This window comes from Apaloderma vittatum, unplaced genomic scaffold (genome assembly GCF_000703405.1).
Source record: "Apaloderma vittatum isolate BGI_N311 unplaced genomic scaffold, ASM70340v1 scaffold42177, whole genome shotgun sequence".
Taxonomy (NCBI): Eukaryota; Metazoa; Chordata; class Aves; order Trogoniformes; family Trogonidae; genus Apaloderma; species Apaloderma vittatum.
Genome location: NW_009728702.1, coordinates 28,335 through 43,114, shown reverse-complemented (window position 1 = coordinate 43,114; position 14,780 = coordinate 28,335). Strand labels below are relative to the sequence as shown.

Here is a 14,780-nt window from a genome sequence, read left to right as displayed (position 1 = left end):
GCTCGCCTCTCGTCTCTGCGTGGGAGATTTGGTCTCCTTGTCGGGTGGCTTCAGCTGTGATAATTTAAATTAACTCCCTTGCTTGTCTTAATGCAGCCTTGACAGGTGGGCTGGGTGGGTCTGGTCAAGGCCGTTGGGTGCATAAATCCTGTTGGTTGATGTTTTGTTACCCGACAGTGCAAAGGCCAGTGCCATGGGTGCGGCCCACCCGCCGTGCACAGCTGCCCCAGCGCCCGCAGGGACGGGGATGCGCCAGGACTGCACCCGGGCGTTGAAGACCCCAGCACCTGCGATATCGTCAAGGCCACACAGTAAGGACACTCGTGCGGGATGTGGAAGTGGATGGGAGTGCCCGCAAATGACAGCCAGCTTGCGTATTTTTACAAAGGAAAACCTTGCGGTTTCGTTTTCTCCCTCTAACAAAAGAAGAAGAAATCACTTAAAGGCACTATCATAAGTATTTTTATCACAAACGGTAGCTCAGATAGGTTTGTTAGGTACAAAATTCTACTCAGCAAAGTTTGGCCCAACTTTTTCCAAGGCTTCCAGTGAATGCGTTGTGGAATTAGCTCAGGTAGGAGCTGAGGGGTGATGGTTGCTGTGAGTTACTTTTTCTGTAATATGTGCCTGTCTCTAAACCAAAGGATACTCAATAAATGAATAAGTAAATCAATACGTGTTTTTTCTCATTTAAGGTATGGACTAGTAGAGCGATGCAAAGAACTGGTGGAAGCTGGGTATGACGTTCGACAACCAGACAAAGAAAATGTGACCCTCCTTCACTGGGCAGCGATAAACAACAGACAGGAGCTGGTTAAGTAAGCTCTTTTCCCTGTGAAATTAACACAAGCATTTTGCCACCGTTATTTATAATCCCTTTCTTGCTATTATACTTCAAAACAAAGCATGCTCCTCCAAGAAGAGCATAACATTCAAACTTTAACCCAGTTACCTTTGTGAAAATGTCACCGAAATGTGAAGTTACCATGGTTTCTTTGTATGTGAGATCATGTAGTACATGCAATCATTAAATTTTCCTAGGTTTGGTTTGTTTAGCAAAGATTAAAGCTGATTTTATAAGTGCCGTGCTAATTACTGTGTTTTCTCTTCAGCATTGTCTCAAAACAGCATCGTTTACTGTGAAAATACTCATCCATTTGCTTCTCTAATGACGTATTATTTTTTTATTATTAACTGTTTACTACTAGAGTTAACGTTATCTTTAGCAGAATTTTTTGTATTATAGCATGTGAATTTTTTAATCTTTTGTGTTGCCTTTACGCAGATACTATATTTCCAAAGGTGCAATAGTGGATCAGCTAGGTGGAGATTTGAATTCAACTCCCCTTCACTGGGCTATTAGGTATGCTGCTTGCAATTAGTAACTGTACATATGTTAGTATTAACAGTTACAGTAGCATTCTGTGAAGCGCAACGGTGGTGATCTCAAATCAAATTCTGTGGCATTCTTATGGAAAGAGTCTGAAAGGAAATTGGGGAAGGAGGGGCATATCTAAAAGAATTATTAAGGCAATGCTTTCATTAAAATTTCCAGGTTTTTTGTCATTGCTGTAGTTTCATTTCATGTATCATTACAGACAAGGACACCTACCTATGGTCATGTTATTGTTGAAATGTGGAGCGGATCCCAGTCTTATTGATGGGGAAGGATTCAGTAGCATTCACTTAGCAGTGCTGTTCCAACACATGCCCGTTGTAGCTTACCTCATATCGAAAGGCCAGGTATGTTGCTGATGCCCCAAGTGTTGTTTTCCGCTTATGAGTAGTGGCCGATCTGTACAATAAATATCAGAATTAACCGTTTTGTTTTCTAGATAATAAGCAGGTACTTGACAAGTATTTCCCTGTGCTAGGAGTTCAGAGAAATTTGATATATATAAAATACATCTCATACTCACCTGTTCTTTTCATCCCCACACATAAACATTCACCTACAGTTCAGAGTGGTTAAGGAGAGTTGTTAAGGCTGTGCAGGTTTATGGTGCTGTTTAAGTACCATCTGGCTTTTAAACTTGATAACAAAAAATATATGAATTACATACATCATCAAGTATTTACTACTTTATTACAAACTTGTAACCAATAGTCTGTGCAATTGTCCATCACTTGAAGTGTATGGAATAGGTGATCAGACCAGGTCTGAATTTATTAGAAATTTCTATGTTTTCTGTAATTTTGTATTATATCCACTCGAGTTAATGACTGCCTAGCTTATCTGAAGTAAGCAGAACTAATGATGGGTGTAAAATTTGCTAATAAACATGACAGGAAAGGTCTTATGGTCCAGGCTGTTTCTTTGAAACATCGTGCATTTAAAGATTTGCTAAGTTTATTTTATTTGTCATAGAGCTCTCTTTAGTAGAGTAACTGAGTTCTGGAGTATAGGTATAGGTCGTGTATATCACAGAGTTCTCAGCCTACGTACCTTCGACTAAAATTCCAAGTAAATCTAATGTAATGCTGGGTTGTGGTGGGGAGGAAGGAAAGCTTCATTGTGCAAGAAGGAGTATTAGGTAACACAAGTCGAATGTTTAAATAATAGTGTAGAGATACATAATAGATTCTTTTTCGTTGCAGTAAACTAGTTTTAATGTACTCGGGCGTTCTGTTACTTGCCTCTGTTTACACAGGGGAGATGGTTAATGTTGCCTTCCAAGGTGCACTGTATTTATACTATTTTTCAACAAAAGAGGACAAGAAATAGGATTGTTGGCTTCTTGGTTGGTAATTCGGTTTCTTTAAATTTTCTTTCCATTAGTGAAGGCGAGCCAGTTGTATGGCTCCAAATCTGACCATCCACCTCTGTTTCCTGAAATCACTGGTAATCACTTCTTGTCTTTTTCCTATACTTAGAACGTAGACACAACAGACCTCAATGGACAAACGCCGTTAATGCTAGCAGCACAAAAAGTGATTGGGTAAGTGGTGAGTGACTTCAAAAGAAACTATAACATACACAAGAAGTGGTGAGGTGAAGTTTTTCTTATAAAAACTTTTTTTTTAAATTGACATTTCTTGCTCTTGTAGTTGCACTGCTTCGTGGATCGGGAGTTTGGAAGTAGTGAATTGGATATAGCAAAGTCAAAAGAATTTCTTTAAAAAGTTTGTGGCTGAACGGGGTGCAGCATTATTGTGATTTTCCAGGAATTAAAATAAATGGAGGTGGACACAGGAAAAGTGGTTCAGAATAAATGTAGAGATGTAAGTTTATACACAGTGTTGTAAAAAATATAATCTGTGTATATACCTCATATTTGGTAAGATGGGAGGATAGTGTGGTTTAGAGGAAAAACCTTCAGGGCAGATCCTGAATTATAAACTTGTATCTATAATTGATGAGCTCGTTCTGAGACCAGGCGTTGTGTATCTGCCGTTTTTTCACAAGTGAGAATAGGAGTTTTTATAAGATATTCAGAAACTTTATCTCCAGTGTAGATTGCCTGATGTTTGTTAACTTTTATACTTTATTTTCATCTAGACCAGAACCCACGAGGTTTCTCTTGAAGTTCAACCCCTCTCTCAGTGCTGTAGACAACGTTCAAAGGAATACTGCACTGCACTGGGCAATAACAGCAGGAAATACTAGTGCAGTGGATTTGTTGCTAGAAGCTGGTGCCAGCCTGGACATAAAAAATGTCAAGGTACAATTTCGTTCGTGATTTGATTCCATGTGACATGTGTGTAACAATAAATCTGAATCCTCTTCCCTTTGTGGATACCCTTTGGCACAGAGATTGATGTAGAGAAGGTGTTCTTGGCCTTTCCCAAAAGGAGTTAGCCCCTTCTTGAGATGTGGCACAAAGCATAAATACAGAGATTCTTTGCAACGTTCATTTAGGAAACAGCCAAGCCTTTCGGTCACTCTGACCATAGTTGTGTCCTTTGCAGATCCTACTTTTTTTATTTTTCCTTGGAAGTTGGCTGCTTTCTACTTCAAAACATTGTCATGAGGAGTAATGACTTTGGCCCAAATTTTAAAAATAACACTGTCTTGGTATCCAGTGAGACTCTTGGAGACTTTAAAAAGATGCGTACGTCATCCTGTGAAAACCAGTGTTTGACAGTGCCTGTTTGTAAATTTAAAGGGCTGGTCGCATATGGAAGTCTTCATCCTGATATTTGTGAAAACTGATAATGAGAAGTATAAATGTTGAAACTCTCAGTTCCTATGATAATATCGTTATTCAGGGGGTTTTGTAGTGATCTGTGCAGCTTTTCCATCTGCTGCAGTTTTTTGTTTGTATGTGTGACTGTTAAGGTATCGCTGTTTGGATTTAAAAAGTTAACATCAAGAAAGCTTCCCTTTCAGTAAGTGTATAATACCGTAGCAGTGTTTCAGGTTATTAGAGAAAGCCCAGTGATAACTCAAATGGATGCAATCTGGTTGCAAGTATCAGGTTTTAGAACTACAAAGTACTGGCTTAAGCATGTTACAAGTCTGAATTTAGGTTACCCTTGGGGGAAAAAAAAAAAAAGGAGGGAGGAAGTAACTGCCAAATTATTGTTGGTTTAGCTGTATTTATTTCTTGCTTCTGTTAAAGGAAATAATTTCTGTGTTAAGTGCATAAAGACAGACACATTTGTGTTTTTAAAGGGAGAAACACCACTCGACCTTGCTTATCAGAGTCTGAATCGCTTCATAGTTTATATGGTAAAAGAGGAAGAAAGGATGAGAAGCAGAAGGAATAACATGCTGCTGAGAATAGTAGAGAAATACGAGGTAATTTCACAAGTCATAACTAATGGAAATAAAGCTACAGCATTCTGTGTTTTGGGTAACATGCCACTGAACTCTTCTAACAAGGATCTTCTAAGGTTTCTGAAACTGGGTAAACAAAAGTGAAATTCTGTAAAAGCACATAGAGTTGATTTGGGTATTTTTCGATTTTGTTTTTTTGTGATGTGTTGTTCCCACCCTTCTTTGTGGTATGTTCACATGTCACTTTGTCTGACCTGCCTTGAGTTTTTCAGCATTTGTTATTGCGTTATACATTATTTTGAACTAAGTCCTGCTTGAATGCTTTGTCATATTTTGTCAATAATTATTTTAATAGCTCTTCCTGATATTGGCAACTTCCTTGACGTTGATGGGGGTCGTAGGATACATAATGAATTTAAGTTCTGATTCTTGGCTTTTGAAAGGAGGTCTGCTTCTCTTCCTGCTGTTTGGGATGGCTCTGTTTGTGAGGTTTGTGGCTTTTTTCTCTCCGTACATGTATTTATTTGTTATAGATGCCGCGTAAGGTACCTAATGCACTATTATTTTCAGAGTTTACTTTCACTTAGCATAAAAAAGACCTGAAAAATGGTTGCAGCGTGTGTGAAGGATGTCAGTGTATGTATGCTTTAGAGTGACCAGAGAAACTGAACGTCTTCAGATGTGCAAAGAAATAGTTTCTCGTTATGGAAAGATTCAAAATTAAACCGACCCTATAGTGTTTTAGCAATCTGGTATCTAATTCTAATGATAAAGAGAGTGTTATTGAAGGTATGCACCTGGTGGAAGCTGAGATACCCATTCACAATGCTCAGAAATGGGCTCTCTCTGAAGTTTTCCTTCTGTATTCATGACACAGAAGGAGTTTCAATGAACCTCTCTCCCTCTCTGCTCCCCAGACCCCCGAGCGTTATCCTAAGCTCTTCTGCAGGTTTCCTGCTTTCTTCAGCAGTTGTTTCAGCAGTCAGTATTCCTTGAAATGACAGCGCTGTCGGTGTGCAAATAGACAGAGATTGCACTTTTCACCTTGTGCTGCGACAATTCTGATATATATAACGTTAGGCTGGAAAAGAGCTTTCTTCAGTTTTATTTTTGCATTGTTAACCCCTTACATGTCTGGCTAAGGAATGCTCTGGAGTGACAGTCCTTGATTGTTTTGAGAGAAACTTGAAGTGTACCGAGTGTGTGAAATCTTTAAAATAACAAAACTGCGAATTTATACTCTATGGGGTTATGGTTTTAAATACATTAGAAAAACCCACCACCTTCTTTTAATACTTTTTCAGGCAATTCGTGGGCCTCAAGAATCTAAGGTATCTTCCCACAGCATTTCTGCTAAGTTCAGTTTTTTGGATGTTTGTGACCTGGTTTTTCTGGTTCCTGCCTGATATCCTTTATGCTTAAGAAATGCAGTAGAGCTCTCCTTACGGTTCTTCATAAATCCAAGCCTGGTCATGCAAATACTGAGCAGTCCCAAATAATTCTATGTGACTGTTAAGATCTGGCAAGATTGGTTTCCTTCCATGAAGCAGGGGTGAACTAACTTTGAGTTTAAATTAAAGTTAAATACAGGCTAAAAATCTGTACCTTCTTTTGCCTTCAGCAGATAGTTGTTTACAATTCTCAACTGTTTCTTATGTTGCTGGAATATCAAAAGGAAAACATCTTTGTTACAAACCCAATTGTCACTGTTAACGTCTTTTATGTGACTCTGATCTTCCTCATTGAGACTTTCATACCGTAATGTATTCTGGCATGTAGCATAACCAGGTAACACCTGCCTTAATAATAATTTTCAAAGCATCTCTTCTTCCAGAAATGGCAAGGATTTGACAGTCGATGGTATTTGTGCTTCTGCTTTTTAAAACATCAGCAACACCCTCCCTAGCCCCCCAAAACCCAGGGAACAATTTCTTCATGCCCCTCCAAAATAATCTGCCGATCTCCTGTCTGTCTTTATTCACAGGTTATGTTGCATTTTCAGCATACGAGGCATTAATGTCTGCCTTCGTTTATATCTTTGAAGAGGCTTTGTACTGATGAGTGCAAAAATGTATTAGTAGTTGACACTTTTCTTTTTGGTGCCCTGCTCTTTTGTTACACAGGGGCCATCTGTTTATTTATTGATTAATCTTTGCAAAAAGGCCTTTAGGGAGATACGTAGAACTGTAAATAATATTCTACTAAACCAGCTGTAATACGTTGCTACACAATTTTAATTAATTTTAAATTACTTCATCCTTTAAGTGGCATTTTCTTTTGTACTGTTCCCAATTAGGATGTCCTTAATAGAATTATCAGGATTAACTTCGATGAACTGATCGAGGATATTCCCACTGGGGGTGCATGCGTGTGCTTGTCTAAATGAAAATCGTGTTACTCCATTTTGCATTGTGAAATTTGAAAAGTTTTTTTGATGTCATCTGATTTTTTTTAAAAAATAAGTAAATCCAACAGAGGGATGAGAGTCAGACACTTTGAAGATAGTGAGCACAGCAATATGGAATGCAGGCTTGGGCTCTCTGCGCCGTGACAGTGTCACAAACTGGTCTTAAGGAGCCTGAGCGTGAAACTTGTCCCAGTCCACATTACTCTTGCTGCCTGGAGGTGGTTAATCTTGATGGATTTTTCTTCCCCTTTCACCTTGACTTGGAGGTGGGTTTTTTTATTCCACAGTGTAAAAGTTATGTTCTTAATGACTGTGTATCCTCTCTCATGTGTAATCATTTGTCTGCTAGAGAACTTGCAGCAAATAACAACATACAGTGGTAGAAGAATATATTCCTTAACCTGAATATTACATGCAACCGATATGATTCATGAAATCACTGGCATGTTCAGCATGGCAGGTCTTGTTTATTATTTATATAGAACTTGGAGAACTGATCCTGGATATATTAAGACTTCAGAAAAAGAAATGAAAGAGGTAGGTGTTTGTATAAAAACATTTTAACTTGTTACCACAGGGCTAGTAAACATCTCTCTGGTACTCAGAACAGTAAACATCTCCTCATTTCTCTGGGGTTTGACTGACTATATGAGAGATACTTTGTATCTTAATACCATCTCATTTTTAAAAGAATATTTCATGTTATTTATCGATTCTGGCAGCATAGATACTTTCCTGAAGAATCCTGCATGAGTGAAGTTGTATTTGTCTTTGGTGGTTTGTGTTTCTTATGGACCTTTTCAAATAGCAAGTACTTATTTCTGTTGGTGCTTGGCACTCAAAACGCTGATGAACTGCCAAAGAGTTAATGTAAAAATCTTGTAGATCCCCCTGAAAATCTGATCCAAACTCACTCATGAACTACTTTGCCTTTCAGAACATTGTAGCTCTTGCAGAAGCAGGTTGCATGGACTTCAGAACGTTTTGCACATCATGTCTTGTAAGTGACGCTTTTGTGTTTGTGTTTGTTTTCTTTTTTAAACTGGCTTTTGGTCAATAGTGCTGTAAAAAAAGTTTTGGAAATTGCTTGCCATGCAGGTGTTAAACAGTTTGTTCTGTATTATCTAGATTTCTTTTTTTTTTTCCGTTTACCACGACAAAAGAGATTCTTTGAGATCCTTGGACTCTAATCTTAATAAATTAGCATTATTGTATCCTTTTTAAAAACATTAAGATGTATAGTTCTCATCTATGTTCTGCGTTGTGGGATTTGTTACTTACATCTCTAATTGTACAAAATATGATGGTGCCTGTGAGATAATGCTCTAAGCCTTGAGGAAAACAGATGCTTTTGCTGTGACTCTATTCTTTTCCTTTGTGCTCCACTAGGTAAGGAAGCCTTTGAGATCTGTGCATTGCCTTGCTTGTGATTCCTGTGTAGCCAGATACGATCAGCATTCTCTGTGGATTGGACGGTGCATAGGTGAGAGTGTTTGATCAAATTTGAATATACTGCATATTTTGAAAGTTGCCGAAACAACATTTATCTTCTTAGAGAGAGCATGCCCGATATAAGAATACATAGTTGGTACTGAAGGGAGGTTAGTTAGATGGCAGAAAGAAAGGCAGCTAAAATGATTACAGAGGTAGGATAGTCCCCGTAAAAGTAAAGACAAAAAAAAGCCTGGGACTCTTCTTTAGAGAGAAGAAGGAACAGGGAATGTGATTGAGACATCAAAAAAAGTAAAAATCAGTTAAGATGGTGACTGTAGTGAATGCAGAACTGTTATTTGCCAAGCATATTGTATTAGAGCTAGGAGAGGCTCAGTGAGAATAGCAACTGGAATGAAAATTCGTAAAGAAAAAATACCTTTACGCAACAGGTAGCAAAATTTTGGAACTTACTGTAAGGGTTTGCAGATACAGGCAGTATCAGAAGGTTCAGACAGGGATTAGACAAGCTTTTGGCCAGGGTATCCAAAGTTAAATACTAAAAGAACTAGACAAGTGTGCACACTCTGACATTTTAATGTAGGAGCTGTGGATGAGGAGAATGAACTCCAGAAAGTGGCCGGGCTTGTTTGTTCTCCTGAGCTGATGCTGTCTCTTGTCATTGTTAGAGATGGTCAAGTGGAGCAGCTGGACCACCGAGATAACCCCATAGGGTGTTTTTTATGTTCTTGTGTTCTTTGACAAACTCCCTCTTTCTTATTTTCTGTCTCATTACTGATGATGCTCAGGACAGAAAGATGCTGTACATCTGTAGCAATCTGGTTTTGGCATATTCTTTTGCCAGCAGCTTTTTTGTAATGTTAAATACTTGAAATATATTTTTATAGTGTTTGCTGTTTACAAGGTGGTGAGACATCCTTCTGATCCGTTGTTTAAAAGCTTTGGGCGATGCTGATTGTAATTTAAAGAAAAAATAATTATGTGTCTTCGTGTAACAGAGTCTCTGACAAGTCTGGGGGGTTTTATGCATATGTTTGCAATTCTGAAGCATGTAAAGGTCAAACAAATTGAATAGCTTAGATTTTTCAGTCATATGAGAGAATTTTACTGTGTGTGCGGAGAGTTGTGGCTGCATAATTAGTTCTCTTATAGCTAAAACAGCTGCAGGCGTGCTCTGAAGAAGAGACAAATCCTGGGTGACTTTATCGGAACTAATTCTATTAAATAATTTGGGATGGCTTACAGGAGAAAGTTGAGAAAGAGATCAGGCTTGTCAAACTCTCTCGAGGATAGCAGAGGTAATAAGAAGTGGGTTTGATTCTTTTTATTCTGATTCATTTAAGGGGAAATGCAAATAATGCTGGATTTTAAAATGTCAAGCTTTTTTTTCCTTACCCCCAATACAGGCACTGGGAACCACCGTTACTACCTAATGTTCCTGTCTTTCCTGACGACGATGGGTGTCTGGCTGCTTTATGGAACTCTTCTGTGTATGTATCCATGAATTTATTTTAATTTAGCTTTCAAGGGAGGTGTATATATGATCTTTATTTTTCAGCATTTCATTTTCAGCGGGTACAGTTATACCTGCACAAATGGCAGCAAATTTCAGCAATTACATGACCTTGTAATTCTTTAGTGAAGAAGAGCCCTTATAATGTAGGATAACTAACACAGCACTAATATTTTTAATGCAAAAGTAGAAGGAGTTAATATTCTGTTACTTTGTTATATTGAAATGAGTCAATATTCAATCCAGAGTAAATTGAACCAGGTATGGTAGTGGGAAGGAACTTGGGAAGAAAACCTCTTTCTTGTTCTACTGACACAGAGGCAAAGAAGTTGCTCTGCTTTTAGTTGTTCAGGGGTTTTTTTATAGGTTAAAGATGTATATGGTAGGCTTTAAGTATCTCTTAAGGAACTTGCAGAAGTTGGACATTGCAGTTTACATCTATCTAATAGTGGTAAAATACCGCTTTACTGGTGTTGTCACCATAATGTATTCTTTTTGTTCCCGATGGTGTTCAAGTTAAATGATAAATTGTTGTTCTAAAATTACAAATAAGCATGATGCAAAATTTCAGAAGTCTGGATGATGAGAAACGATGACTTATATCAGCATCACTAATTAATTTCAAGCGAGTGCCTAGCCAGTGCCGTGAATGTTCCTGCTGTGCCTTATGAACACAGACCATAAAGGTTCTGCAGCCAGAATAGCAAGCAGTCACGTATCTGTGTGGGCGTTTCTAAGTGGGAACACGATACATCAAACGTGGTATTTCTAGAGCATATTGCTATGTTATATTCATTCTGTGCAAATAATCTTTGTTCAGTTCTTTAAGTGGCTTATATTAAAAACATCATTAAATGATTATGCATCTTATCAGATTGGTCAAACCATTGCGCAGCAAATTATCGTCAGGATGGAGCATGGACCTACTTCACCCAGATAATACACTGTTCTCCCTGGATTTCTTACATCTTTGCAGTAGCCTGTTTCCATACTGTATGGGCCTCCTTGTGGCTAACTGTTCAGCTGTATCAGGTATTGTTTTGCTTCAGTTCATGCTCCTGTCTTGGAGTCATTGCATTAAAACTTTTCCCTAGGTGATTTGCTACTGTAATATCTTTGCAACTGCTTTCCTTGACTAGTTAAGGTCACATCTAGGTGCTCCTCTTAAATCTCAGAGCAGTCCTTTAAGTTTCACTGGGATTCGGGTCGCTCAGCATTCCCTTGTTGAAAGTAGGATCACAGGCTGCAAATCGTCCCTCTAACAGAGTTCTGGGTTTACTACTCATCAAAAATTCCAAACCTATAAAAAGATGTATTTAAAGGCAAGAAACTTATTTGACTAATGGAACTGGTCTTACTGCTCCAAAAATGGCACAAAAGCTCCATAGCACAGGTAGTCCTGAACCGAAAATTCAGCTCAGCAGTTCATCGTTAGGCTGTATTAAATCTCATCTCTACAATAAAAATAGGTGACCTGGATTTTACCCTGATGAGGACTGTCAAATTTCTTGATTATGTTTTTTTCAGAGAGCTTGGCTATGCTAACAAAATTGCGAAGAGCTGTCTTAAAGCATCTAGCAAACAGCTTGTTTAGCAGCTTTTCAGAATGAAAAACAGCATCCTGAACTAAAGACTTGTTTTACATCTTGGTTTTGGGATTTTTTTTTTAAATACACAAATTTAATTGTGTACTGCTAGATTTCTGTAATGTCCAAGACACTGAGATATCATGCTGGGAAAAAAGTGATCTAGGTAGAATATTTACAGTTAATTACTGTTTCATACACAGTAACTTGCAAATGTCCTGCTATATGATATTTGGTGTTTCATTCGGTGATGGACCCTTGCAGCCATTTATAGTGGTTTGTAAGCTTTATGTTGATTATGAAAATAAGAATTGGAAAAATGAATAGGTAAGCAAAAATGCAGAGAAAGTGCCACATAAATTTGACAATGAAACTTGCTGAAAGAAGACGTGGAAACAAGAAAATGGAGAAGTTATTGTTGAGTCTCAGACATGTACTTCATCTTTTTTGCTAAGCTACTTTGTCTTTTTTGGGAGGTCTTTTTCAACCAATTTCTCAGGTAGAATATAAAAAAAATCTGAGGAGATAAGTGCTTAACCACCATAGATCCCATACTTCTACAGACATCTGTAAAAGTACAGTCTTTTTAGTTTTCCCAATTAAACTTACCTTCTTGGTGGAAGCATTAGTGTTACAGCTTGCTGGGTTCTGTTTTACCCCAAGTGATACTTGAAACCATACTGTTCAGTCGTTAATTATGGCAATAGTTACTTATTTGTTAGATACAGCCAACCTCTTCCCCTTCCTTCTCAATAGTATCTTCTGGTATCACCAGAATTTTAATTTCTGATGTTCTCATTTTAACTGTTGCTTACGTTTTCCTTTCGGTAAGGTTGCGTTCTTGGGATTGACCTCACATGAAAGAATGAATCTCCTGATGCAGAGAAAATCTTCTAAGCATCCTGTTTCACTCAGGAGAACTCCATACAAGTGAGTATTAACAGGCATCTTTTCAGTTATTGGCTTCACTGCTTCATCAACGCAAAAAAGCGGTGGTCTGCGGATGTGCTAGTCACACCTGTTAGAAGTTGTGCTGGGAGGAAGAAACAGCCCTTGTTTTCCCTGCTGAGAACTTCCTTTGCCCTAGGAAATCAACAGCCAGCACAAGAGCTACAGGGATGCTTTCTGCGTGGCTGTGTTTATAGGAAAAAGGTGTGCCAAAAACAGCTCGTAGCATTAATCCTTGGACCCTGTTTTGGGTGGTGAGGGGGTGTTAACCTTTAATTTGTTCATCAATCTCTATGTCTGTTCTGTAGGTTCAGAGAGTTAGTATGAACTGCCCCATTTCTAACTTCTCTTGCAGTATTTAGCTCAATAGAGATTAGTACCAAGGCTTCCTCCCAATTATACTAAAAGTCCTTATTTCCTCATGTGTGTTAACAGATGAGATCTTAAAAAGTATTAACTTTTAAATATCTGAGTTGAACTTAATCTGCTCTCCCTCTTTAGTGTAATACTGGTTGTAAAAGTTCAATAAGGGAATAACACTCACTAGAGAACTGGTTTTAGGTTTCTTTTCCTTGAGCTGTCTTCATTGACAGCCTTGTCTCATGGTGAATGTGTATCTTTGATGCTTGCAGTTGTCCTTTGTTAGGTTTGTTAATGCGTGTTTCTCTCTTTTTCAGTCTTGGATGCTTCCAGAATCTTGCAGACTTTTTTCAGTGCAGTTGCTTTGGTATGTTCAAACCCAATGTAATTGACTGGACGAAGCAATACAACCTTTTTCATCTGTCAAAGGAGAAAAATGTTCACTCTGTATGAAGTTTTGCTGAATTTCTACTATTGTTGAGCTGAAAGCTAAATAAAACTGGATATTTTGTTATTTTTTACAAATTCTCCTGAAGTTGCTTGTTTTTGTTCTTGTTTCAAGTATCAAACCTATTTGTATAAGCTACAGCAGATTTGTATGTGGAACAGTCGTTATATGTCTCTTTATATATAGCTTGAGCTTGAAACTATTATGTAATGAGATGAGACAATATATTTTTAAAGGTAAGTTTCTAGGGCAGAAATTCAAAACCATGTTGGTTTGCTTTATTTTGCAGGTAATGAAATTGCATTTGAAAAGCAAGGGGAATGTTTGTATTTTAAAAAATTTTATTACAATTACCCTGTAATTTTATTGCTTGTGTTGTGTTATCCTCTATGGAGGGTTTATATGTAATAAAATAGAGCTTTCGTGCTTCTAAGTGTGTTTTTACAGACTGAAATAGTGAGATATTTAAGAACAAGTAGGCACAAAACGGTAAGAAAAAGCCTGATGCTTTGCCTTATGTTTTGCGTGGATATATGCCCCGTTAGTGTATGAAAATGGGTAAGCGGATGATGGAAAAAAGCAATGTATATAAAAAAAGGGAATTATTACCACCTGCATGCTTAGATCTTGAACAGCTGTGTGTCAGCCACGTTCCCAAGAAAAAGCTACGATATCAGCCTGTAGCAACCAGCTGAGCGGTGTGGTTTTGAATGTAAGTCAGAGTAGGTAATAATGAAAACCAGCAGGGAAACAGATAAAACTCAGAAAACTCAAGTTAAATACCATCTAGAACTGATAACAGAAAAGTAGTGTAACGAAACACAGGTTTTTTGTTATAAGAGATGTGGGATTTCATCTTGCTGAAATTGCATTTATCTGTGACATTGTAGAACATGAAAGCACAAAGTCAAGTAAAAATAATGTGAAGCAGTATCAGCACTTTATTGTAGCTTGAAAACATCCAATAACAAAATTAACAACACCGTATTCTAAGGAAATGTTGGTTTTCTTCAGAAACATCTTTTTGAGAGAAAGAATTTAAAATCCTTTTTAATTGTCTTGAAGTGGGTAACATCTACTTTGTCATAACACAAAATGTCAAAACTCCACTGTGAGACTGTGGACAGCATTCTCACCAAGGGAAACCAGCCGAAATCGGAACACTCCGAGCCTGCGCTCTGCCTTAATGGGACAGTAGGCTGAGTCTTTAAAATGCAGGTCTCAAGTGTGGTAAATAATCGTTTTTAAGAAGTAAGAATGTTCCATGGGTTGTTTTTTTTTTGTCTTTATCATAAACCAAACGTGAGTCTTGTTTTCTCACTGTACTTTTTAAAGCTATTCTAAGA

The 14,780-nt window shown here is 37.8% G+C and overlaps 1 protein-coding gene across 1 annotated transcript; it reads left to right on the top strand.

Annotated features, from left to right (window-relative positions):
• The first annotated feature begins 276 nt into the window (after positions 1 to 276).
• On the top strand, positions 277 to 13,439 carry ZDHHC13 (zinc finger, DHHC-type containing 13). Its single transcript, XM_009874150.1, is given in 16 exon segments — positions 277 to 311; positions 696 to 818; positions 1,286 to 1,363; positions 1,599 to 1,743; positions 2,875 to 2,939; positions 3,500 to 3,662; positions 4,616 to 4,741; positions 5,076 to 5,209; positions 6,025 to 6,174; positions 7,568 to 7,664; positions 8,065 to 8,127; positions 8,517 to 8,610; positions 9,986 to 10,069; positions 10,967 to 11,124; positions 12,511 to 12,608; positions 13,304 to 13,439. Coding segments are annotated over 13 exon segments (1,497 nt in total). The 5' UTR covers positions 277 to 311; positions 696 to 818; positions 1,286 to 1,363; positions 1,599 to 1,614.
• The last annotated feature ends 1,341 nt before the right edge of the window (positions 13,440 to 14,780 follow it).